Consider the following 23,885-nt stretch of genomic DNA (forward strand, 5'->3'; position numbering starts at 1 on the left):
CCTCAAAAGGCCTTTGCAAATACTTTTCACTTTTCTGCCCCCAATACTCTGGGATTTGTTGGGGCCTTACATTAACCTATACAGAATAACAGAATCTCACTCTCTATTCTAAGTTCCACATAATTAGGTTTTTTAAATAAAATGACCAGATAGGTTAAATTGGATAGTGTGTTATGGAAAATTTTAATTTTGGACCAAATAAATGCTTTCATGGAGACTTTCCAATACCTTCATATACCTACAAGCAACAGTTCAGGAACCTCTGGCCTATCCTGATAGAAACCTCAAGGAAGAGGATTCTGTAGTCATTCTTTAGTGGAAATTCTGGTCCATCACCCCACCTTCAGTTATAGCATACTTCTTCAAGTTTTGAGCTCAGATCATAAAACAGCAATAAACTCCAAAGATTCTTGTCTTCATTTTAAAAGATAATTTCAATGTCAGTCACTTTGTTTTAGACCGCGTGAGTGTAAACTTCACCAAGGTTTGCAGTAAACTGGGAACCCCATGTTTCTTATCTCCAGCACTCTATACCAGAGAATTGAAAGCCATTCCTTAACTATTCTTGGGCTCTCAGTACACCTGAGTGGCAATTTTTTTCTTGGGCTTCATACTGGAGCACATGTGTACAGCAAGGAAAATGTACCTCTCCCTGTCTCTCCCCATCTGACAGCTCAGCATAAAACACTCATCCTGTTGCATGTGCTTCCTTGAAGTGAACCCCTCCAGGTGTAGAGGGTGTCCTGTATTAATTCCTAGATCTAATGCTTTATTGCAATAGATCCTGGGCTTTGCTGCACTTGGGACTGTTTAGAAGCTTCTCAGTGGTGGGGGAAGTCATGAAGTGCCATTCTAATTGCACACATTTTCCTTTCCAGCTGTTTGAACTTCCTTCTCTGGTAAATGGCTCAGATATGATCTTTTGGCCACTAACTTTGTCCACTAGGAATGGTCCTAGGAATGGCCAGCATTGTAGAAGGCATATCTCCTGTGAGTTTAGGGATTCCCTATAAATTAGGAAGAAAAGCTGCCATTGCAAGAGCAGAATGGTAGCTATGTTTTATTGTTTAATTAGAATACTGGGGATAAAGCACCATCAAGGTGCCATGATTTAACAAGGTTCAAATTCATCAATGTTTTGAAAGGTACAACATTCTAAACTGTGGTACAAATAAGAGCAAAGGGGACAGAATTCATTGCATAGATTTTGCATGGCTAGTCAGGGGCAGAACCAAGTCCTCACAGACACACAATGACTTAAATTTAGAGAGTGCCCTAATTTCCACGTGAAACTGTAGGGGCTATAAAAGATGTGTGTGTTGACAGATCATTTCTAAGTGTAAACGTTTAAAATACACCACAATATTGTCCTCCTTTGAGAACTGCTTTATAGATGTGTTTGTTTACTATACAAGGAGGTAAAAATGATAGATCCTGTCCAAGCCTCTTGGAAACCCTGCTCAGAGAAAGGGCAACTTGGAGGTTAAGAGTATAGGAACAAGTGATCTCAGGGCAGGATCCAGATCTTCTGTAATTGGGGCCCAGCAATCTTGTCGGGGCCCACTCAGAGTCAAGGTCCATGGCTAGGCTGGACTATGGAAAGAGTCCAGTAGTCAGCACACAAACCTTCTCCATCAGGGGCTCTATGGAAACAGTCTGGGGACAGAGCAGAGCCTCTAGAGGGAGAAGGTTGTGCTGTGGCAGTGGCAGCCAGTGGAAAATCTTGTCAGGCAAAGAGAAGAGGGTTTGCCTTGTACCTGGGGCATTGCCCAGTCCCAGAAAAACTATGAACTCTAGAAGCTCCTCACTCCAACTGTTTCTGCACAAGGCAGTGTTGCTGCACTGCTTCCATGCTGCCCATTCTGATGCCTCAGAGAGTCGGTAGAGACCACATGGGAAGGGCTATGTGCATATCTATTTTTATTTTCTTTGTTTTCTTCTCAACTCACCCAAAAAATGTCAGGTGCAAGGACACAGTGAACTTTAGGCCCACCCACTTGTTCCCCAACTCATGTGGGCTCACAAGAGTGCCCATTCCAACCTGGGCTCCCACTAAAGTACTTGCAGCATATACCTCTGTGAACATAAACCATAAAGGTAAATAGTGTTTACCACTTTGAAGTTAGTACTTTTGAGGAAGTAGAAACACTCGAGGTCAGGGGAAATTCCAGAGGGAAAGGTCTCACAAGAGGACCTACCCTTTCCTATATCTCCTTGGTGCATCATTTGAAGGGACTTGATGTTGGATTTAGGCCCCACTGAGCTCTGGTTGCCCACCTGGGAACAGACTCATGCCAAGGTCATTTCCCCCCACCAAGTTAAATACTTTGTATCTTCATTTCTGCATCTCTCATCCATATCCTTGATTTACTGACTCTGGGCATTTCATGGTTGGCTGCAAGGCACAGTTCAGCCTCCTGAAGCACTCTGGATCCAGCCTGTGTGAAGAGGAGGAGACCCCACCCCTCTTGTGGGGTTTCTGGCCTTTGCAATGCTGCACTGCATAGATCTTCTGGACATAAAGGAAGCCGGGCAGGACCCTGAGGAGAAAACTGCAGTGCATCTGGCCAAGAGGTCATTTCTTAGAAATAAGTTGTTATGAAAACCTGTGTGTCTTAAATGGCTCCCTGAGGACAGCTGGTGATGATTTTGTCACAGGATATGGAAAATGTGTTATTGTGGAAAAGCAGTAGCTCCATTCACCACTCACCATCACTGTGCCATGCACAATCATGTTCATATTGCAGCTGAACAGTATTTTTCTCTTTACGTGCAATATCCATCTCATACATCCTCTGATGCCACTGTGGAGCATGTTATTACAGCCTGAGATCAGTTGCAACTATGCAATTAGTTACACCACATAATGGTCCTATAATCCAGCTGGAGATTAATGTCTATGCTACTGAAAGACAGTCTTTCCTGATTAGCTTCCTCTGGTGATGCAGAGAGGTACTTTTCTACTGACATTGCAACATCTCTTCTAAGACTACCAAACAAATCAATCTTTCCTTCTCAATGAAATCCAGGATTTTGACACATTATTTGTGTAGAACAGAGTTAAATAAGTACATAATGTAATAAGCTCTGGGGGGAGATTTTTGCATAATGGTTGTTCTGTTATGCTTTCTTTTATTCCATGGTATTTGAGAACAACACTAAAGAACTAGTTTTGAAAGATGCTGCAGTAGGAACCGAGAAGCACTGTAGGAAACTTAATTTAGCATGGGATTATTCTTTTTACTTCAACCAAAATAAGACTTTGTGGTGATTTTAGTTAAAACAAGCAGGGTCAGGTACCTTGCACAATTGTGAATGAGTTCGGTGTAAGAGTTCAATAAACAGATATTTCCCATAGTCTTCAACAGTATCCTCCTCTCTGATGGCAAGAAGGCACCTGTCAACTATATTTACTCCCTCTACTGATCTTCTAATTTGAAATTGTATGCTCTATTTTCTCCTAATACAAGGCCAGGCATTAAAAGAAATAAATTAACTTAGGCAGAGGTGGCATTTTTTGCCATGGCTACGTCTTCTACTGTTTCTATTCCAGAGCATGGGAAAGGCAAGTAGGTGAGATAAAGAGATAACATTTGGGACCCGAGTGGCATTTCCCATTGCTGTACCGGCAGTGCTGGGTGCAGAATGACTTGCAATCACACACACAGTATTGCACTAACTCTGGCAGGGGTATGTTGCTTGACATTCCTGGACTTCAAATTCCTCACTGCAAAATGAGGAATGATAATGTATTGTGGGTTGTTGTAAGAATCAAATGAGTTATAAATGCAAACTTTTTGCAGTATTGCAATTATTTCCACTATTATTCACTGGTAGAGGAAAACCAAAGCCCTTTCCCCAAAATCCTGATGATCATCAACACAGGTTATTCATAATTTTGACATGAGCATCTTAGCTTCTCTATCCTGAAATTGTTCCTCTATAGTGAATTAGATTCTGGCAGATGAAATCCAAGAAGGAAAAATCAAGCTTTTCTCTTAACAAACTTCGGTGTGCCTTGACTTTGAAACAAAGCACCTGAACGCTCTTCTGTCCTGGAAAACTTCCAAAGGAATCTGTCCACGGATTTTCAACTAATTAATAGGGTGGCTTCTCCCATTACTATTGCTATGACATATTCTTCTCTGTAAATTTGTCAAATATGGTTGTCATACCTTATTAAAATCAATTTATATGTTTTCACCTTAGAGCAACTAGTAGCTGTCTCAAGAATCTAGCATCGTCTTTGCCAGAGCAGCAGTGGCACTGGGGTGAGGGCAGGGGGTGCAGGAAGGGAGAGGAGAGGAAGGCAGCGGCTGAGGCAGGTGAGAGGAGGAAGAGGCGGCGCCATAGGGACATCAGCTCAGGCGGCTGCCCAGTTGCTGGGAGTGTTCTTGCGGCTCTGACCTTGGGGCAGATGCCGCAGGCCCGGGTGGGGGAAGGAGTCACAGGTCCGTCCATGGAGGACAACAAGAAACTGGACAACCAACAGCTTAAGAATTTCAAGAACAAAGGCCTTGACTTGGAGACTATGAGATAACAACGAAATGAAATTGTAGCTGAGTTAAGGAAGAATAAAAGAGATGAACACCTTTTAAAAAGAAGGAATGTACCACATGAAGATATCCGTGAAGACTCTGATATATATTATAGATTATAGAGTGCAAAATACCTTTCTGGAAGCTATTCAAAATGCTTTGAGTGATAACCAAGGAATTCAGCTAATTGCAGTTCAAGCTGCTAGGAAACTTTTTATCCAGTGACAGAAATCCACCAATTGATGACTAAATTGCCTATTTGTCCATTGACTTGAAAGAGATGATGGTCTTTTTTTTACAGTTCGAAGCCACATGACCCTGACAAACATTGCATCTGGAACCTTAGAACAATCTCAATCCAATGCTCTGCCACTTCTTCTCAGGCTTCTCCATTCACCCCACCAAAATATCTGTGAGCAAGCAGTGTGGGTACTGGAAATATTATAGGTGATGGACCCCAGTGTAGAGATTGTGTCATAAGTCTTGAAGTTGTGAAACCTTTACTTTCCTTTATAAGTCCATCTATTCCTGTTATGTTCTTAAGAAATGTTACTTGTGTTATGGTCAACTTATGTCACCACAAAGACCCACCACCCCCAGTGGAAATTATTCAAGAGATTCTTCCAGCCCTTTGTGTTTTAATTCATCACACAGATGTAAATATGTTGGTAGATGCTATCTGGACCCTCTCTGGTAATAGACTCTGGAGTAGTTCCTTATTTGTTTCCTCTATTCAGCCACCAGGAAGTAAAAGTTCAGACTGTTGCTGTTAGAGCTGTTGGCAATATTGTTACTGGAACTGATGAGCAAACACAAGTAATTTTGAACTATGATGTGTTTTCACACTTTCCTGCACTTCTGACATATCCCCATGAAAAAAATAATAAAGAAACAGTGTGGTCCCTTTACAACATCACTGCCCAAAATCAGCAGCAGGTTCACACAGTAATTGATGCCAACCTCATACCAATGATAGTACACCTTTTGGATAAGGAGGATTTGGGCACTCAGAGAGAAAAAATTTACAATTAGTGGAAGGAAAGATCAAGTGGCCTACTTCATCCAACAAAATGTTATCCCATCTTTTTGTAATTTGCTTAATGTAAAAGATGCACAGGGTGGTGCAATGGTGGCTCAAAGGCAGAATTCTCACCTGCCAAGCCAGAGACCCACATCTGTTTCCTGGTGCCTGCCCATGTAAGAAAAAAAAAAGATGTACAATTGTAAAAGTATTACTTGATGGACTAAGTAATACATTAAAAATAGCTGAAAATGAGGCAGAAATGATAGCCAATCTTATAGAGGAATGTGGAGGAATGGAGACGATTGAACAGCTTCAAAGTCATGAAAATGAAGACATCTACAAATTGGCCTATGAGATCATTGATCAGTTTTTCTCTTTGGATGATGTTCTAGTTTGCTAGCAGCCAAAATGCAACACACCAGAGATGGATTGGCTTTTAATAAAAAGGGATTTATTTTGTTGGTTCTTCAGAGGAAAGGCAACTAACTTTCCACTGAGGTTCTTTTTTATGTGGAAGGCACAAGATAGTCTCTGCTGGTCTTCTCTCCAGGCCCCTGGGTTCCAACAACTTTCCCCAGGGTGACTTCTTTCTGCATCTCCAAAGGCCTGGGCTGAGCTGCTAGTGCTGAGATGAGGAATGCCGAGCTGCTAGGCTGTGCTACATTGCATTCTCTCATTTAAGCACCAGCCAATTAAGTCAAACATCACTCATTGCAGCAGACACGCCTCCTAGCCGACTGCAGATGTAATTAGTAGCAGATGAGGTTCACGTACCATTGGCTTGTGTCTGCAGCAACAGAACTAGGTATGCTCACCTGGTCAAGTTGACAACTGAATCTAACTAACACAGCTTTTAATAAAAGGGGATTTATTTTGTTAGTTCTTCAGAGGAAAGTCAGCTAACTTTCATGTGAGGTTTTTTTCTTACATGGGAAAGTTCAGGATAATCTCTGCTGGCCTTCTCTCCAGGCCTCTGGGTTCCAACAACTTTCCCTGGGGTGATTCCTTTCTGCAGCTCCAAGGGCCTGGGCTGAGCTGCAGTCCTGAGATGAGGTATGTTGAGCTGCTTGGGCTGTGCTACATTGAGCTCTCTCATTTAAGCACCAGCCAATTAACTCAAATGTCATTCATTGCAGGAGGCACACTTCCTAGCCAACTGCAGATGTAATTAGCAACAGATGAGGTTCATGTACCATTGGCTCATGTCCACAGGAACAGAACTAAGCACCTTCACCTAGCCAAGTTGACAACTGAATCTAACTACCAAGGTTGATATTGATGAAGATCCTAGCCTTGTTCCAGAGGCAATACAAGGTGTAAAAGTAGAAAATTTGGTTTCAATTCATCTGCCAATGTACCAACAGAAGGGTTCATTTTAGAAACATGTTGTGGAATTTAGCTACAATGCAGCACACACATATATATATACACACACCTATATATTAAAAGCTTGGCTCATGTGATCTGCTGCTGTATTAAATCTGGGACAAAAATGTGAAGATTTTATTTGGAATCATAGGAAATGCCCAAATGAAGTCAGGATGGTGAGTGGTTGCAAGTGAGAATGAGTGGCAAAATGTAACAAAAACTTCACATGAATGCTTATTTAGGTTGTTCAAAGTAAAAAGGGATACAGGTCACAGATCTTCAGTGCCTGAGAAGGAACATTGACTTACTCTGTATCAATTGTGGGAAAGTGTAGTAATGTCATCTTCAAGTCTTTTAAGCATAAAAGAGAATAGGATGCCTGTTCTAATTTGCTAGCTGCTGGAATGCAATATACCAGAAAGGGAATGGCTTTTAAAAAGGGGAATCTAATAAGTTGCTAGTTTACAGTTCTAAGGCCGAGAAAATGTCCCAATTAAAACAAGTCTATAGAAATGTCCAATCAAAGGCATCCAGGGAAAGATACCTTGGTTCAAGAAGACCGATGAAGTTCAGTGTTTCTCTCTCAAGTGAGAAGGCACATTGCGAGCACAGTCAGAGTTTCTCTCTCATCTGGAAAGGCACATGGTGAACATGGTCAGGGTCCTTCTCTCAGCTGGAAGGGCACATGGTGAACACAGCATCATCTGCTAGTTTTTTCCCCTGACTTCCTGTTTCATGAAACTCCCTGGGGGACATTTTCCTTCTTCATCTCCAAAGGCCCCTGGCTGGTGAACTCTGCTTCTCCTGGCTTTGTCATTCTGCTCTGCTCTCTCTGAATCTCCATTCTCCAAAATGTTTCCTCTTTTATAAGACTTCAGAAACTTATCAAGTCCCACCCAAATGGGTGGAGACACATCTCTACCTAGTCCAGCTTAACAACCACTCTTGATTAAATCACATCTCCAGGGAGATGATCTAATTACAGTTTCAAAGACACAACATTGAATAGGGATTAGAAGAAATGGCTGCCTTTACAAAATGGGATTAGGATTAAAACATGGTTTTTCTAGGGTACATACATCCTTTCAAACCAGCACAATGCCCATATAAATCAAAGGAAAATGAACCCAGGCCTTGCTATGAAGCAGTGTGTGACTGGACAGTGTTGAATGATTGTCTGGCTCAGTCATGGAGAGCCAGGTTCGCTTTCAAATCCAGGGCTCTTCACTCATGAAGCAGACTCTTAGTGCTGGAGTGACTGTGTACATGAGTGTGGTTTTGGTGCTGTATGTGAACACATGCAAGCTTGATTCACCTTCAGGGGGTTGAAAACAAACCTAGTAAATCATCAAATTGAGATCATAAGCGTTAATATACACTGGAAACAAAGACAGGTTTAGCAGCAGACATGGTTTACTCTGTGAACTATGTTTTCTATCCCCTCTCTTGCCTCACCTCCATTTTAAAATTTTGGTCTTTATTTACTTTACCTAGTATGGCTTTTTAGTTGTTTCTCAAGTCAGAAAACTTTTCAGGAAGGTTTCCCTGTGCATTTGCACCAGATGAATGTTTGATGCATGAAAAGCTTTCCATATCATCAAAACTAATTTGTGTAGATTTTTTTGCAGGAGAAAAAAAATCATAAGTTTTCCTCAAAATAGACTGTGTTTCAGTACACAAGTACCATAATAGAATAAAGCAGTAAAATGTGCTTAAAAAGCACCCTTCTCATTTTCAGAGATAACATAAAGATCTTTGCATGAGATAAATCTACAGCATAGTTCATTTTTAGATTTTGTTGAGTCCTGTAAAGAAGAAGAAACAAAAAGTTTCAGTTGTGATAGAATACCATGCTGTGTTTAAGTGTTATTTGTTTTCAAATTTTGTTTTCTATGGAAACTTCTAAAATGGAATTTGGTGCATATGTGCTGCTGGATAAAGACCCATGATGAGTAGATGTACAAATCAAGGAATGGTTTGAACACCTTTAATAATATGCTTATTCTGTTCAATTGCTTAGAATCTTTTTACCTTAGATGTAGGCAGCCATAAACGATCTATTTTGAGCCACTTTAGGGAGAAAACATTGTCTTATTTTTAAAACTTGCATAAAAGGTATGCAAGTGTTTTTTAAAAATTAGAATAATACCTTGTATTAGTTAGGGTTCTCTGGAGAAACAGAATCAACGGGGAACACTTGCAAATATAAAATTTATAAAAGTGTCTTACATGGCCGCAGGAATTCAGAGTCCAAAAGCCACAGGGCAAGGTGTGAAGCTGACGACTCTGATGGACAGTCTGGATGAACTCCACAGGAGAGGCTCACCAACCTAAGCAGAAATGGGAATCTGTCTCCTCTGAGCCCTCCTTAAAAGACTTCCCGTGATTAGATTTAGCATCACTAATTGTAGAAGACACTCCCCTTTGGCTGATTACAAATGGAATCAGCTGTGGATGCAGCTGACGTGATCATGACCTAATCCTATGAAATGTCCTCATTGCAACAGACAGGCCAGCACCTGCCCAATCAGATAAGCAGGTACCACAACTTGGCCAAGTTGACACATGTGTCTAACCATGACATACCTCAAATTTGAGGTTATGCACACTAAATTAAATGTGACATAAATTAATTTGTACAAAAAGAACTCTTTGTAAGGTGACTCATTGTAGGAAACTCTGTGCCTTTCCCTTTGACCACAAGTATTGCATGAACAACAGTTTGCTATACAGAACATACCAGATTAGCCATCATTAGCATCTATGTCTGCTTCATATTTTAAAATCAACTGGTAATTCTGAAACACTGTAGAATGGACAAAAAGTATTTTGTGATCTTTGTTGAACTGGAGTATTTTTGCAGCATTCCTTGTCATCAGAAACGTGGTTAAAGTTTAAAACTAGAAGCAGCAGAAAACTAGTTTTAAAATTTATCCAAGTATTGTGGAGACTAGGCTGTATTGGGGAAATAAACATTAAAATTTAAAGAAAAAAAGAATCTAGCATGAATTATTGCTACCCAAATTATAGTGACCTTGTAGGTCAATAAACGTTGAAACAAAATAGAGTTCCTGGCAAGTCTGCATGGAAAGTATGGGATCACCAAACAGTAATGTCAAGTCATTCACAATATGCAGGGGAGAGACTTCTAGTTTCCTAAATGTAGCTTAGTATTATCAGGAAGTCTCAAATATGTGGTTTGAGATAAATATCTCTCATATTGTTAGTTTTCATTTGCAATTATTAATTGTTTTTCTAATTTGAACTCATTAAACAAGTCTGGAATTTGATTACCAGGAAGTAAAAAATGACTACAAATAAGAAAATCATTTCCATACCTGTTTAACATAGACTACTTTAAGAAAAGAGACATAGTTTCTTTTTTTATTAATTAAAGAAAAAAAAGAAATTAACACAACATTTAGAAATCATTCCATTCTACATATGCAATCAGTAATCCTTAACATCATCACATAGATGCATGATCATCATTTCTTAGTACATTTGCATCGATTTAGGAAAAGAACTAGCAAAACAACAGAAAAAGATATAGAATGTTAATATAGAGAAAAAAATAAAAATAATGATATTAAAAAAAGAAAAGGAAAAAGAAAAAAACAAAAGACACAAACAAACAAACAAACAAAAACTATAGCTCAGATGCAACTTCACTCAGTGTTTTAACATAATTACATTACAATTAGGTATCATTGTGCTGTCTATTTTTGAGTTTTTGTATCTAGTCCTGTTGCACAGTCTGTATCCCTTCAACTCCAATTACCCATTATCTTACCCTGTCTCTAACTCCTGCTGGTGTCTGTTACCAATGACATATTCCAAGTTTATTCTCGAATGTCGGTTCACATCAGTGGGACCATACAGTATTTGTCCTTTAGTTTTTGGCTAGATTCACTCAGCATAATGTTCTCTAGGTCCTTCCATGTTATTTCATGCTTCATAAGTTTATTCTGTCTTAAAGCTGCATAATATTCCATCGTATGTATATATCACAGTTTGTTTAGCCACTCTTTTGCTGATGGACATTTTGGCTGTTTCCATCTCTTTGCAATTGTAAATAATGCTGCTATAAACATTGGTGTGCAAATGTCCGTTTGTGTCTTTGCCCTTAAGTCCTTTGAGTAGATACCTAGCAATGGTATTGCTGGGTCATATGGCAATTTTAAATTCAGTTTTTTGGGGAACCGCCAAACTGCCTTCCACAGTGGTTGCACCATTTGACATTCGCACCAACAGTGGATAAGTGTGCCTCTTTCTCCGCATCCTCTCCAGCACTTGTCATTTTCTGTTTTGTTGATAATGGCCATTCTGGTGGGTGTGAGATGATATCTCATTGTGGTTTTGATTTGCATTTCTCTAATGGCCAGGGACATTGAGCATCTCTTCATGTGCCTTTTGGCCATTCGTATTTCCTCTTCTGATAGGTGTCTGTTCAAGTCTTTTTCCCATTTTGTAATTGGGTTGGCTGTCTTTTTGTTGATGAGTTGAACAATCTCTTTATAAATTATGGATACTAGACCTTTATCTGATATGTCGTTTCCAAATATTGTCTTCTGTTGTGTAGGCTGTCTTTCTACTTTCTTGATGAAATTCTTTGATGCACGGAGGTGTTTAATTTTGAGGAGCTCCCATTTATTTATTTATTTCTTCAGTGCTCTTGCTTTAGGTTTAAGGTCCATAAAACCACCTCCAATTGTAAGTTTCATAAGATATCTCCCTACATTTTCCTCTAACTGTTTTATGGTCTTAGACCTAATGTTTAGATCTTTGATCCATTTTCAGTTAACTTTTGTATAGGGTATAAGATACGGGTCCTCTTTCATTCTTTTGCATACGGATATCCAGCACTCTATTCGATTCCATTGGTCAATATATCTATCTTTATGCCAGTACCATGCTGTTTTGACCACTGTGGTTTCATAATATGCCTTAAAGTCAGGCAGCGTGAGACCTCCAGCTTCGTTTTTTTTTCCTCAAGATACTTTTAGCAATTCGGGGCACCCTGCCCTTCCAGATAAATTTGCTTATTGATTTTTCTATTTCTGAAAATAAGTTGTTGGGATTTTGATCGGTATTGCATTGAATCTGTACATCACTTTAGGTAGGATTGACATCTTAATTATATTTAGTCTTCCAATCCATGAACACGGTATGCCTTTCCATCTATTTAGGTCTTCTGTGATTTCTTTTAACAGTTTTTTGTAGTTTTCTTTGTATAGGTTTTTGGTCTCTTTAGTTAAATATATTCTGAAGTATTTTATTCTTTAGTTGCAATTGTAAATCTTGATTTCCCCCTCAGCTTGTTCATTGCTAGTGTATAGAAAAGCTACAGTTTTTGAATGTTGATCTTGTAACCTGCTACTTTGCTGTACTCATTTATTAGCTCTAGTAGTTTTCTTGTGGATTTTCCCAGGTTTTCGACGTATAATATCATATTGCCTGCAAACAGTGATAGTTTTACTTCTTCCTTTTCAATTTTGATGCCTTGTATTTCTTTTTCTTGTCTAATTGCTTTGGCTAGAACCTCCAACACGATGTTGAATAACAACGGTGATAATGGACATCCTTGTCTTGTTCCTGATCTTAGGGGGAAAGTTTTCAATTTTTCCCCATTGAGGATGATATTAGCCGTGGGTTTTTCATATATTCCCTCTATCATTTTAAGGAAGTTCCCTTGCATTCCTATCTTTTGAAGTGTTTTCAACAGGAAAGGATGTTGAATCTTGTCAAATGCCTTCTCTGCATCAATTGAGATGATCATGTGATTTTTCTGCTTTGATTTGCTGATATGGTGTATTACATTAATTGATTTTCTTTTGGTGAACCATCCTTGCATACCTGGGATGAATCCTACTTGGTCATGATGTATAATTCTTTTAATGTGTTGCTGGATTCGATTTGCTAGAATTTTATTGAGGATTTTTGCATCTATATTCATTAGAGAGATTGGTCTGTAGTTTTCTTTTTTTGTAATATCTTTGCCTGGTTTTGGTATGAGGGTGATGTTGGCTTCATAGAATGAATTAAGTAGCTTTCCCTCCACTTCAATTTTTTGAAGAGTTTGAGCAAGGTTGGAACTAATTCTTTCTGGAATGTTTGGTAGAATTCACATGTGAAGCCATCTGGTCCTGGATTTTTCTTTTTAGGAAGCTTTTGAATGACTGATTCAATTTCTTTACTTGTGATTGGTTTGTTGAGGTCATCTATTTCTTCTTGAGTCAAAGTTGGTTGTTCATGTCTTTCCAGGAACCCGTCCATTTCATCTAAATTGTTGTATTTATTAGCATAAAGTTGTTCATAGCATCCTGTTATTACCTCCTTTATTTCTGTGAGGTCAGTGGTTATGTCTCTTCTTCCATTTCTGATCTTATTTATTTGCATCCTCTCTCTTCTTCTTTTTGTCAATCTTGCTAAGGGCCCATCAATCTTATTGATTTTCTCATAGAACCAACTTCTGGTCTTATTGATTTTCTCTATTGTTTTCATGTTTTCAATTTCATTTATTTCTGCTCTAATCTTTGTTATTTCTTTCCTTTTGCTTGTTTTGGGGTTTGTTTGCTGTTCTTTCTCCAGTTCTTCCAAGTGGACAGTTAATTCCTTCATTTTTGCCTTTTCTTCTTTTCTGATATAGGCATTTAGGGCAATAAACTTCCCTCTTAGCACTGCCTTTGCTGCGTCCCATAGGTTTGATCTGTTGTGTTTTTGTTTTCATTCGCCTCGAGATATTTACTAATTTCTCTTGCAATTTCTTCCTTGACCCACTCATTTTTTAAGAGTGTGTTGTTGAGCCTCCACATATTTGTGAATTTTCTGCCACTCCACCTATTGTTGATTTTCAACTTCATTCCTTTATGATCCGAGAAAGTGTTGTGTATGGTTTCAATCTTTTTAAATTTGTTAAGACTTGCATTGTGACCCAGCATATGGTCTATCTTTGAGAATGATCCATGAGCACTTGAGAACAAGGTGTATCCTGCTGATGTGGAATGTAAATGTCCTATAAATGTCTGTTAAGTTGAGCTCATTTATAGTAATATTCAGATTCTCTATTTCTTTATTGATCCTCTGTCTAGGTGTTCTGTCCATTGATGAGAGTAGTGAATTGAAGTCTCCCACTATTATGGTATATGTGTCTATTTCCCTTTTCAGTGATTGCAGTGTATTCCTCATGTATTTTGGGGCATTCTGGTTCGGTGGGTAAATATTTATGATTGTTATGTCTTCTTGTTTAATTGTTCCTTTTATTAGTATAGAGTGTCCTTCTTTGTCTCTTTTAACTGTTTTACATTTGAAGTCTAATTTGTTGGATATTAGTATAGCCACTCCTGCTCTTTTCTGGTTGTTATTTGCATGAAATATCTTTTCCCAACCTTTCACTTTCAACCTATGTTTATCTTTGGGTCTAAGATGTGTTTCCTGTAGACAGCATATAGAAGGATCCTGTTTTTTAATCCATTCTGCCAGTTTATGCCTTTTGATTGGGGAATTCAATCCATTAACATTTAGTGTTATTACTCTTTGGATAATATTTTCCTCTACCATTTTGCTTTTTGTATTATATATATATCATATCTGATTTTCCTTCTTTCTACACTCTTCTCCATACCTCTCTCTTCTGTCTTTTCATATCTGACTCTAGTGCTCCCTTTAGTATTTCTTGCAGAGCTGGTCTCTTGGTCACAAATTCTCTCAGTGACTTTTTGTCTGAAAATGTTTTCATTTCTCCCTCATTTTTGAAGGACAATTTTGCTGGATATAGAAGTCTTGGTTGGCAGTTTTTCTCTTTTAGTAATTTAAATATATCATCCCACTGTCTTCTAGCTTCCATGGTTTCTGCTGAGAAATCTACACATAGTCTTATTGGGTTTCCCTTGTATGTGAGGGATTGTTTTTCTCTTGCTGCTTTCAAGATCCTCTCTTTATCTTTGACCACTGACATTCTAACTAGTAAGTGTCTTGGAGAACGTCTATTTGGGTCTATTCTCTTTGGGGTGCGCTGCACTTCTTGGATCTGTAATTTTAGGTTTTTCATAAGAGTTGGGAAATTTTCAGTGATAATTTCTTCCGTTAGTTTTTCTCCTCCTTTTCCCTTCTCTTCTCCTCTGGGACCCCCACAACACGTATATTTGTGCGCTTCATATTGTCATTCAGTTCCCTGATCCCCTGTTCGAATTTTTCCATTCTTTTCCCTATAGTTTCTGTTTCTTTTTGGAATTCAGATGTTCCATCCTCCAATTCACTAATTCTAGCTTCTGTTTCTTTAAATCTACCATTGTAGGTATCCATTGTTTTTTCCAGCTTTTCTACTTTGTCCTTCACTCCCATAAGTTCTGTGATTTGTTTTTTCAGTTTTTCTATTTCTTCTTTTTGTTCAGCCCATGTCTTCTTCATGTCCTCCTTCAATTTAGTGATTTGGTTTTTGAAGAGGTTTTCCATTTCTGTTCGTATATTCAGCATTAGTTGTCTCAGCTCCTGTATCTCATTTGAACTATTGGTTTGTTCCTTTGACTGGGCCATATTTTCAATTTTCTGAGCATGATCCGTTATCTTCTGCTGGCGTCTGGGCATTTAATCAGATTTCCCTGGGTGTGGGACCCAGCAGGTTGAAAGATTTTTCTGTGAAATCTCTGGGCTCTGTTTTTCTTATCCTGCCAAGTAGGTGGCGCTCATTGCGCTCGTCTGTCTGCGGGTCCCACCAGTAAAAGATGCTGTGGGTCCTTTAACTTTGGAAAACTCTCACTGTAGGGGAGGGTCACGAGCTGAAGTGGCTTGGGGGAGTGCCAATCCGAATCTCCCAGCTGGCCCAAGAATCCGCACATGGGGAGGGTCTCTGGCCTCTGTGGCTTGGGGGAGCACCTGTCCAAATTTCCCAGCCGGCCCGGGGCACCAAGCGTGGTGGGGGGTTGCCGGCCTCTGTGGCTTGGAGGAGCGCCTGTCCAAATTTCCCAGCCGGCCCAAGGTGCCAAGCATGGCAGGGGGCGCTGGCTGCAGCGGCTTGGGGGAATGGCTATCCACCATTCCCAGCCAGACCGGGAAGCCACGTGTTTGGAAAGTATCCCGGTCGCCGGTCTCCGAGGCTTGGGGGATCTCCGATCCAATTCTCCCAGCTGGTCCGGGGGGACCGTGCATGGGGGTGCACCAGCTGCTGCGGCTTGAGGGGATCACCTTTCCAATTCTCCCAGCTGGCCCGGGAAGGAGGGAGTGAGGGGCTCCAGCCACCTGCCACCCCAGCCCGGGGAAGCACGTGCACCTCGGTGATCTCACTGCAGTGGGTTCTCCCAGCCAGTCAGCCATTCCAGAATGGGGTACTCTGTCTTCTTGGTCTCTGTCATGGCTCCGGAAGCTGTTCTGTATCGTTTCTACTTTCCTAGTAGCTGTTCTGGAGGAGGAACTAAGACCCGCGCGTCTTACTAAGCCGCCATCTTCTCTGGAAGTCTCCATAGTTTCTTTTTAATAGAGTGGTCTGTGCTAAGGAATACACAATTATGTCTGGGGACCTAGGGATCTACATGTAAAATTCTACTTATTACACTACTGATCAGAGGAGGGCAGTAAAGGAATTTGAAGGGTTCTCTTTTTATGTGAACAGAAGGGAAACCAAATATTCTTAAGGAAAAGTTGAAAAGACAATTAACATAGAAAAGATTGAAAAAGTGAATAAAGGTCATATGCCCCTAATAAGGCATAAGACACGACTTGAAAAAAATAAGTTGTGTTCACAATATGCTGTAGTATAAGAAGTAGTCAATAGAATTATGCTTAAAATAGAGTGTGCATACCTTAATTAAAAACAACGGAATAGGGTGGGCCATGGTGGCTCAGCAGGGAGAGATCGCACCTATCATGCCTGACACCCACTTCGATTCCCAGTGCTTGCCAATGCAAAAAATAAAACAAAATATGCACAACAGCACTGACACCACGGAGGGGGGCGATGCTGTGCGCAAAGGGGAGGAGGGGGAGGGGAGAGGAAGGCAGGCAGCACTGGGGGCCCTCAGGTGCAGTAGCGACCGCCCGAGCCACGCTAAAAGAATCCACAAGGCCGTGGTTCCAGCTGGGCCTCAGCAGCGCATGGGGCCTCCCATGTGTTCTCTGCCGGGCAGCTCCATGGAGACGTGACATCACAGACACGGGTTCTGCGGGGAGCTAAGGGGCAGGAGGCAGCTTCTTGGTCTTTCCGGAGTCAAGAGCTCCCCTCTCCCACTGTGCACTGTTAATCTACTCCTTCTCTCAGCCTTGCAGTGCCCAGGGTGCCTGTACCCCTATCTGGCGGACATCAGGGCCAGGCCCTGGCGGGGGACTGCCCCGAGGTCCCGCCTCCGCCTCTCCCAGCCCCTTACCTGCACCTTTGCCAGCCCCACCTCAGCCCGAGGAGCAGCTGTAGAGCCTGGCCATGGTCTCCAGAGCCAGAGGACTAGGAAGGGGCGGCAGCAAGATCCGGACACGGCGTGGCTGCCAGGGGCCTTCCCGGCCTTACACGCAGGAGCGACAGCAGCATCAGGGCATCCTCAGCAGGCTCACAGACTCCATTAAGAATATTGTGCCAGGATGGCTGCAGAGATACTTCAACAGGAGTGAAGATGTACGCACGTGCTCAGCAGACACGGGAGGTACCACGTGGGCAGGAAAATAGAGAAGATGAACGTCTCACTCAGGCCACTGAGGAGAGCGCTAATATTAGTGATGAAAAGGGCACTCCTGCACCAACAGTTGATAATAGAGAAGAACCCTCAACAGGTAGTTCTGCTTTAGATTACACAGATGTGCCAACAAGGCCTTCTCTTCAGGAGAGCCATCTGAACTTCTCCATGTTGGAATCCCCTGCCTTACACCATCAGCCCTCCACATCATCAGCATTGCCAACTGGCTGTTCTGGATTTTCCTTTGTAAAGGAAATCGAATATTCTACTTCTCAAAATGATAACAGCTCAACAACAGCAGTTTTCTTTCCAAGAGCTTCTGATAAAGATAAAGCTGCTCTGAAGAATGCTTCAGTCCCACCTCTGTGGTCCACAGAGGCTGAGCATTCTCGTTCACTTCCACAGTACATTGCCACCAGAGCAAGAAAACAAGCATTCAGGCTGTCTGCCTTTGGAACACGAACACTTTCCTCTTCACTTGGGAATTCTCCGATCCTTAAAACAAATCAGCTTGGTTATTCTCTTTTTTATCCTGGAAAAACAACATATGGTGGGGTGGCAGCTGCTGGAAGACAGTCTAAACTACGAGGTACACCATATCAGGCATCAGTTATAATGCAGATAAAAGCTAAGCAACTCAGTGCAAGATCTTATGGTGTGACTAGTTTAGCAGCTCGGCGTATATTATTATAGTCCTTAGAGAAGATGTCAAGCTCTCTGCTGGATGCAAAAAGAATTCCTTTTGGTCTTTCTTCTGTGAATTATCTTGATAGAGGTGATAGAGATTCCACAAACTTTCAGACTAAAAGGATTAAGATGGACTCTCAGTATCCCCCTGTTCAGAGACTCATGACCCCAAAGCCAGTTCCCATAGCAACAAAGCAAACTGTTTATTTTAACCCATCTCTGACCCCATTTCCTGAATTGAGAAAGACTAATCAAAGAATAGTTAGTAAGTACCATACTCAATGTGAAAAATGTGTGACAACAGGACAAAACAGAGGACAAGAAAGTGGAATTCCATATCCAAATTTCAGTCTGCCTGCAGCCAATGGCTTATCTTCTGGATTAGGGAATGGAGTTGGCAAAATAAGACAAGAGAGAACACACTTCACTGCTATTAAACTGCCAGTGGAGCAGGAAATGGAAGTACCAGTATTACCAAAAATCTCTCCACCAATCACCAATTCTTCACTGCCTGTTTGCAGATTTTGTTCCTCTGTGATTACACCTTCCTCTCCATCACCCATAAATCCTTCACAATCATTAACAAATAAGGTACAAATGATTTCTCCAAGCAGCAGTGACAGTTCTGTGTTTATATTTTCACCTCCTATTATAAAACTTACTGAGGCAGATGAACTACCTTCATCATCTACTGAATTTACAGATAATATGCCTGTTGTAAAAGAAGAACTTTCTGATACCAATTGTACTTCAGACCCAATGATAAGTACTTCAGCTCAAGATATCACTGCAGTGAATAGTACAAGTTGTGACAAGAAACCAGATGAAGATCACGAGGATGAATTTACAGATAATATGCCTGTTGTAAAAGAAGAAGTTTCTGACACCAATTGTGCTTCAGACCCAATGATAAGTGCTTCAGCTCAAGATATCACTGCAGTGAATAGTACAGGCTGTGAGAAGAAACCAGATGAAGATCATAAGGACCCTTTTAGACATGCAAAATCTCTAAAAGAAGAAAGTATCCTAGATTTTCTGAGAAGCCGTGGCTACATATCACCAAATGTAGATTCTTTTGCTGCTCAGCCTGCTATGACAAACCAGCTATTTTATACAAGACCAGAAATAGGTAGCTTTACTCCTAGTGAAATTGGACTTACAGAAAGTTTAAAAGCACATCCACCATGGCAGTGTGATATATGTCTACTCCAGAACAAAGTTACAGATGCAAAGTGCAAGGGCTGTCAAGTTGCAAGGTTGCCAGAAGTGCCGTAATTGGCACACCAAATATAAATGGCAAACCAACTGTCTCTGCATCATGGACAGGCTTCGGACACAAATTTATGCCAGCAATGGAAACTTGGGATTGTGATATCTGCTTAGTGCACAAGAAACCTGAAGTAATAAAATGTGAAGTTTGTGAAACACCCAAACCTAGAATTGGTGTTAGGCGTGTGCCTACATTGCCAGTGAATTCAGAAAGCACTCTAAAGATGACTACTCCACCTGCTAGCTGCACTATGACCACTGGTACCTTAGAATTTGGAGATGAGTTCAAAAGACCTATAGACTATTGGGAGTGTCCAATAGGCTGTGTTTCTAATAATGGAGAAGAAAATAAATGTGTGTCCTGTATACCTGCAAAACCAGAGCATTCACTACCTGCTTCAAGTAGCAGCACTCTAGCTGTCTCTCTGTCATCTGGAAGGCATCTCGGATTGGAAAAGTTGAAGAAACCTGAGGGAAGCTGGGACTGTGAAGTATGCCTAGTAAAGAGTCTGCCAAATGTGTAGTATGTGAATGTGCAAAGCAAGGCAGAAAATATGAGTTTAAAGGCTTTGGTACATCTTCCTCATCTTCAAATCCAGCAACCCCAACCTTCAGATTTGTAACCTCATCATCCTCTTCTGGGCCTTCTCAGACTTTAACCAACACTGGAAACTTTACATTTGGAGGTAAAGGAGGCTCCATAATTGGTGTGGCATCAGATTCTGGTCCATGAATTCGATGAGTGGAGACTTTAAAATTTGAAAACCCACAGGAGATTTTAAGTTTGAGGTTTCATCTCATTCTAAATCTGGAGAAATGAGAAAAAAATTGACAGAGAGACAGCTAGAGTGCTGCTACTTGAAGCAGGTAGTGAATTCTCTGGTTTCGCGGCATACAGGACACATATTTTCTTCTCCATTATTAGAAACACAGCCTATTGGACACTCCCAGTAGTCTATAGGTCTTTTGAACTCATCTCCAAATTCTAAGGTACCAGTGGCCATAGTGCAGCCAGCAGGTGGAGTAGTCATCTTTAGAGCACTTTCTGAAGTCACTGGCAACGTAACGACATGCCTAACATCAATTCCAGGTTTGGGTGTTTCACAAACTTCACATTTTATTGCTTCAGGTTTCTTGTGCACTAAGCAGATATCACAATCCCAAGTCCCCATTGCTGGCTTAAATTTGTGTCCAAGAATGATGATAACTTTAAGTTTGGACTATCTTCTGGCTTAAGCAATCCAACTCCTGTAGCTCCATCAGTCTGTATTAGGTTCTGGAGCAACTGCTAATACCTAATTTGGCTCTGAAACAACTTATAATTGGCAGCAGCACTATAAATTTCAACTTCCCTATCAGTAATCTATCAGGTGTTCACATTTGATGCAAATCCTGCCATACCTGCAGCCCGGCCCAGCCTTTTCCCTTCTGAAACTTCAGTTTCTGCTCACAAGAAAAAGACTGCTGTTAGATAGGGGAAATGAGTCACAATGGATATATACACTATAGTTTATTAACAACAGCTGGTGCCCTGCATTCAGCTACTGGGTTGTGCTATGTGCTGGACTTATCTGAAGTCAGATCTGCCTAAGGACACCTTTAATTTTGGGATTTTCCTCCTTGCTCTTGCTATATAGAAGCCACCCAAACCCAACCCAACCCTTATAAAAATAGCTTGAATGATGAATGGTTCTTCAGCAAAAATATTATATCATCCAGCAAATTATTCACTAATTTTACCTGGTCTGGCTGTACCCAGTTATGGAGTCCACACCCAAATGGTTTTGTATAGCACCTCTTTCTTGCGCCATTAGTGTGGATTGACATGCATTTATGGAATTCTTTGAAGTTTTAATTATATGTGAGGAGATTTTTATAGATTAGAGGATACTGAAATGAATAATTTCCATGCTGAGTTTGTGCTGGTATTTGTGTGAAGTGAATGAGTTGGATGCATTGTGCACTAAACTTTTCTGATAGAGGAAGACTGATTAAAAGTTGGTGCATGCTAAGGACTTGTTAGAGCTATCTAGTTCTCAGCTTACTAATTATATGCTATTTCCACAATTCCATTCTTATGTTTATCACCTACCTTACCTTTTTCACTATTTTATTATAAAATGTGTAAATACTAATTTGTTTCAGTACTTTTTTGGTAGAAAATAAATCTGTGACCTTGAAATTTTAATTTTGTGTTAGAAATATTTTTATTGTCTGTTTCATCTTGTCTCAGATTTTATTACTTAAATCTCATTATTCAAAGTTGTCTTAATCCATTTGGAAATCTTTGTAAAAATTGGGGATTGTTAAAGTGAATTTATTGGTTTTTCTGATCCTGTTTTGTTTGGACCAAAATCATTACTGCAAGAGGTATTAAGTATATATTTTTGTATTTACTGAATGGAAATGGTGACTTTGATTTTTTGAATATTTTTACTTACATATCTTCATACACATATGTCCATACATGGTATATAGTCAGTTCCTCACAGTATCATCACATATTTGTGTGTTCATCACCATGATCATTTTTAGAATATTTGCATCACTCTGGACAAAGAAAAAGAAAAGAGAAAACATTGTACACACCACACTCCTTAGCCCTTCCTCTCATTGATTGTTGGTATTTTAATCTACCCAATATATATTACCCTTATCCCTCTATTGTTTATTTGCATTTTATCCATTTTTTGTTTCTCATCTTTCTATGTCCTGGATAAAAAGAGCATCAGACACAAGGTTTTCAAAATCACACTGTCATATTTTGAAATCTATATCATAATATAGTTATCTTCAAGAAGCATGGCTATTGTAACACAGCTCAACAATTTCAGGTACTTCCCTCCAGCCACTCCAATACATAATAAGTTAAAAAGGGATATCTATATAATGCATAAGAAGAACCTCCAGGATAACCTCTCAAATCTGTTTGAAATCTCTCTGCCACTGAAATACTATTTTGTCCATTTATCTCTTCTCACTTTTGGTCAAGAAGGCTTTCTCAACTCCATGATGCTGGGTCCCAGAGAATCTCAGGAGTTCTGTCCCACATTTCCAGGGAGATTTACACACCTGGGAGTCATGGCCTACATAGGAACTTAGGACTTTGAATATTAAAGAAGTTTAATATTAAAGCCATGTTTAATACAGTATAAGTAACATGTTAAACATAGAATGGATGCCAATGATAAAAATTATGAAATTAAAAAATGTATTGCTAAAAACTGCTAAATACCATGTAACTCTTCAACAGCACCTGCTAATGCCTTATCAACTAAATTCATGCCATATTCTATACGCTTTGTTGTAATATCAACAATGTTCATAGCCTCTTCACCAGTAAAATAGATTCCATTTCAAGATACCACTTTGGTCCTCCATAAGAAGCAACTCTTTATCTGTAAAAGTTTAATCATGAAAGTAGAACAAGTCACATCTTTGGGCTCCACATTTAATTCTCATTCTCTTGTTATTTCCACCATATCTGTAGTTACTTCCTCAACTGAACTCTTGAAATTCTCAAAGTCATGAATGAGGGATGAAATCAACTTTTTCCAAACCATAGTGAATGTTGATATTTTGACATCCTATCAGGAATTGTGAATGTTCTTAATGGCATCTAAAATGCTGAATACTTTACAAATGGTATTTAATTTATCAAGATCAATTGGAAGTATCTCTATCAGCTTTTGCCTTACAAAACATATTTCTTTAGTAATAAGGTGAAGTTGAAATCACTTTTTGATTCATGGGCTGCAGAATGGATGTTGTGTTAGCAGGTAGGTAAATGACTTTAATCTGAGTGTACAACAGGTACACTGTCAATGAGCAGTAATATTTCAAGAGGAATCTTTTCATGAGCAGTAGTACTCAATAGTGGGCTAAAAATCTTTAGTAAACCATCTTATATACAGATGTGCTGTCATTCAAGCGTTTTTTGTCATCCAGGGTTTTCTTTAATCCCATTTAAATAATGTAGGCAGAGTAGATTTAGCATAATTATCAAGAGCCCTAAAGTTTTCAGAATAGTGAAAGAGCTGACTTCAACTTTAAGTCAACAGCTACATTAGTCCCTAACAAGCAAGTCAGCCTGTCCATTGAAGCTTTGAAGTCAGGCAATAACTTCTCCTCTATTGCTGTGAAACCCCTACATGGCATCTCCTTTCAATAGAAGACTCTTTCATCTACTTTAAAATCTGTTGTTTAGTGGAGCCACCTTCATCAATTAGCTTAACTAGTTCTTGGGAATAAATTGCTGCAGCTTCTATATCAACACTTCCTGATTCACCGTGCCCTTTTTTTAATGAAGAGTGTATATTTCCTTAAACCTCATGAATCAAG

At 40.0% G+C, this 23,885-nt stretch overlaps 1 protein-coding gene and 1 pseudogene across 1 annotated transcript; both read left to right on the top strand.

Annotated features, from left to right (window-relative positions):
• The first annotated feature begins 4,459 nt into the window (after positions 1–4,459).
• On the top strand, positions 4,460–6,941 carry LOC143648895 (importin subunit alpha-3-like; annotated as a pseudogene).
• Positions 6,942–17,341: 10,400 nt separating this feature from the next.
• LOC143647778 (nuclear pore complex protein Nup153-like) lies at positions 17,342–20,873 on the top strand. The gene is given in 7 exon segments (XM_077117526.1): positions 17,342–17,553; positions 17,555–19,080; positions 19,228–19,530; positions 19,533–20,045; positions 20,048–20,269; positions 20,272–20,371; positions 20,734–20,873. Coding segments are annotated over 7 exon segments (2,979 nt in total). The 3' UTR covers positions 20,837–20,873.
• Positions 20,874–23,885: the final 3,012 nt, after the last annotated feature.

The sequence above is a fragment of the Tamandua tetradactyla genome, chromosome 10 (genome assembly GCF_023851605.1).
Source record: "Tamandua tetradactyla isolate mTamTet1 chromosome 10, mTamTet1.pri, whole genome shotgun sequence".
NCBI lineage: Eukaryota > Metazoa > Chordata > Mammalia > Pilosa > Myrmecophagidae > Tamandua > Tamandua tetradactyla.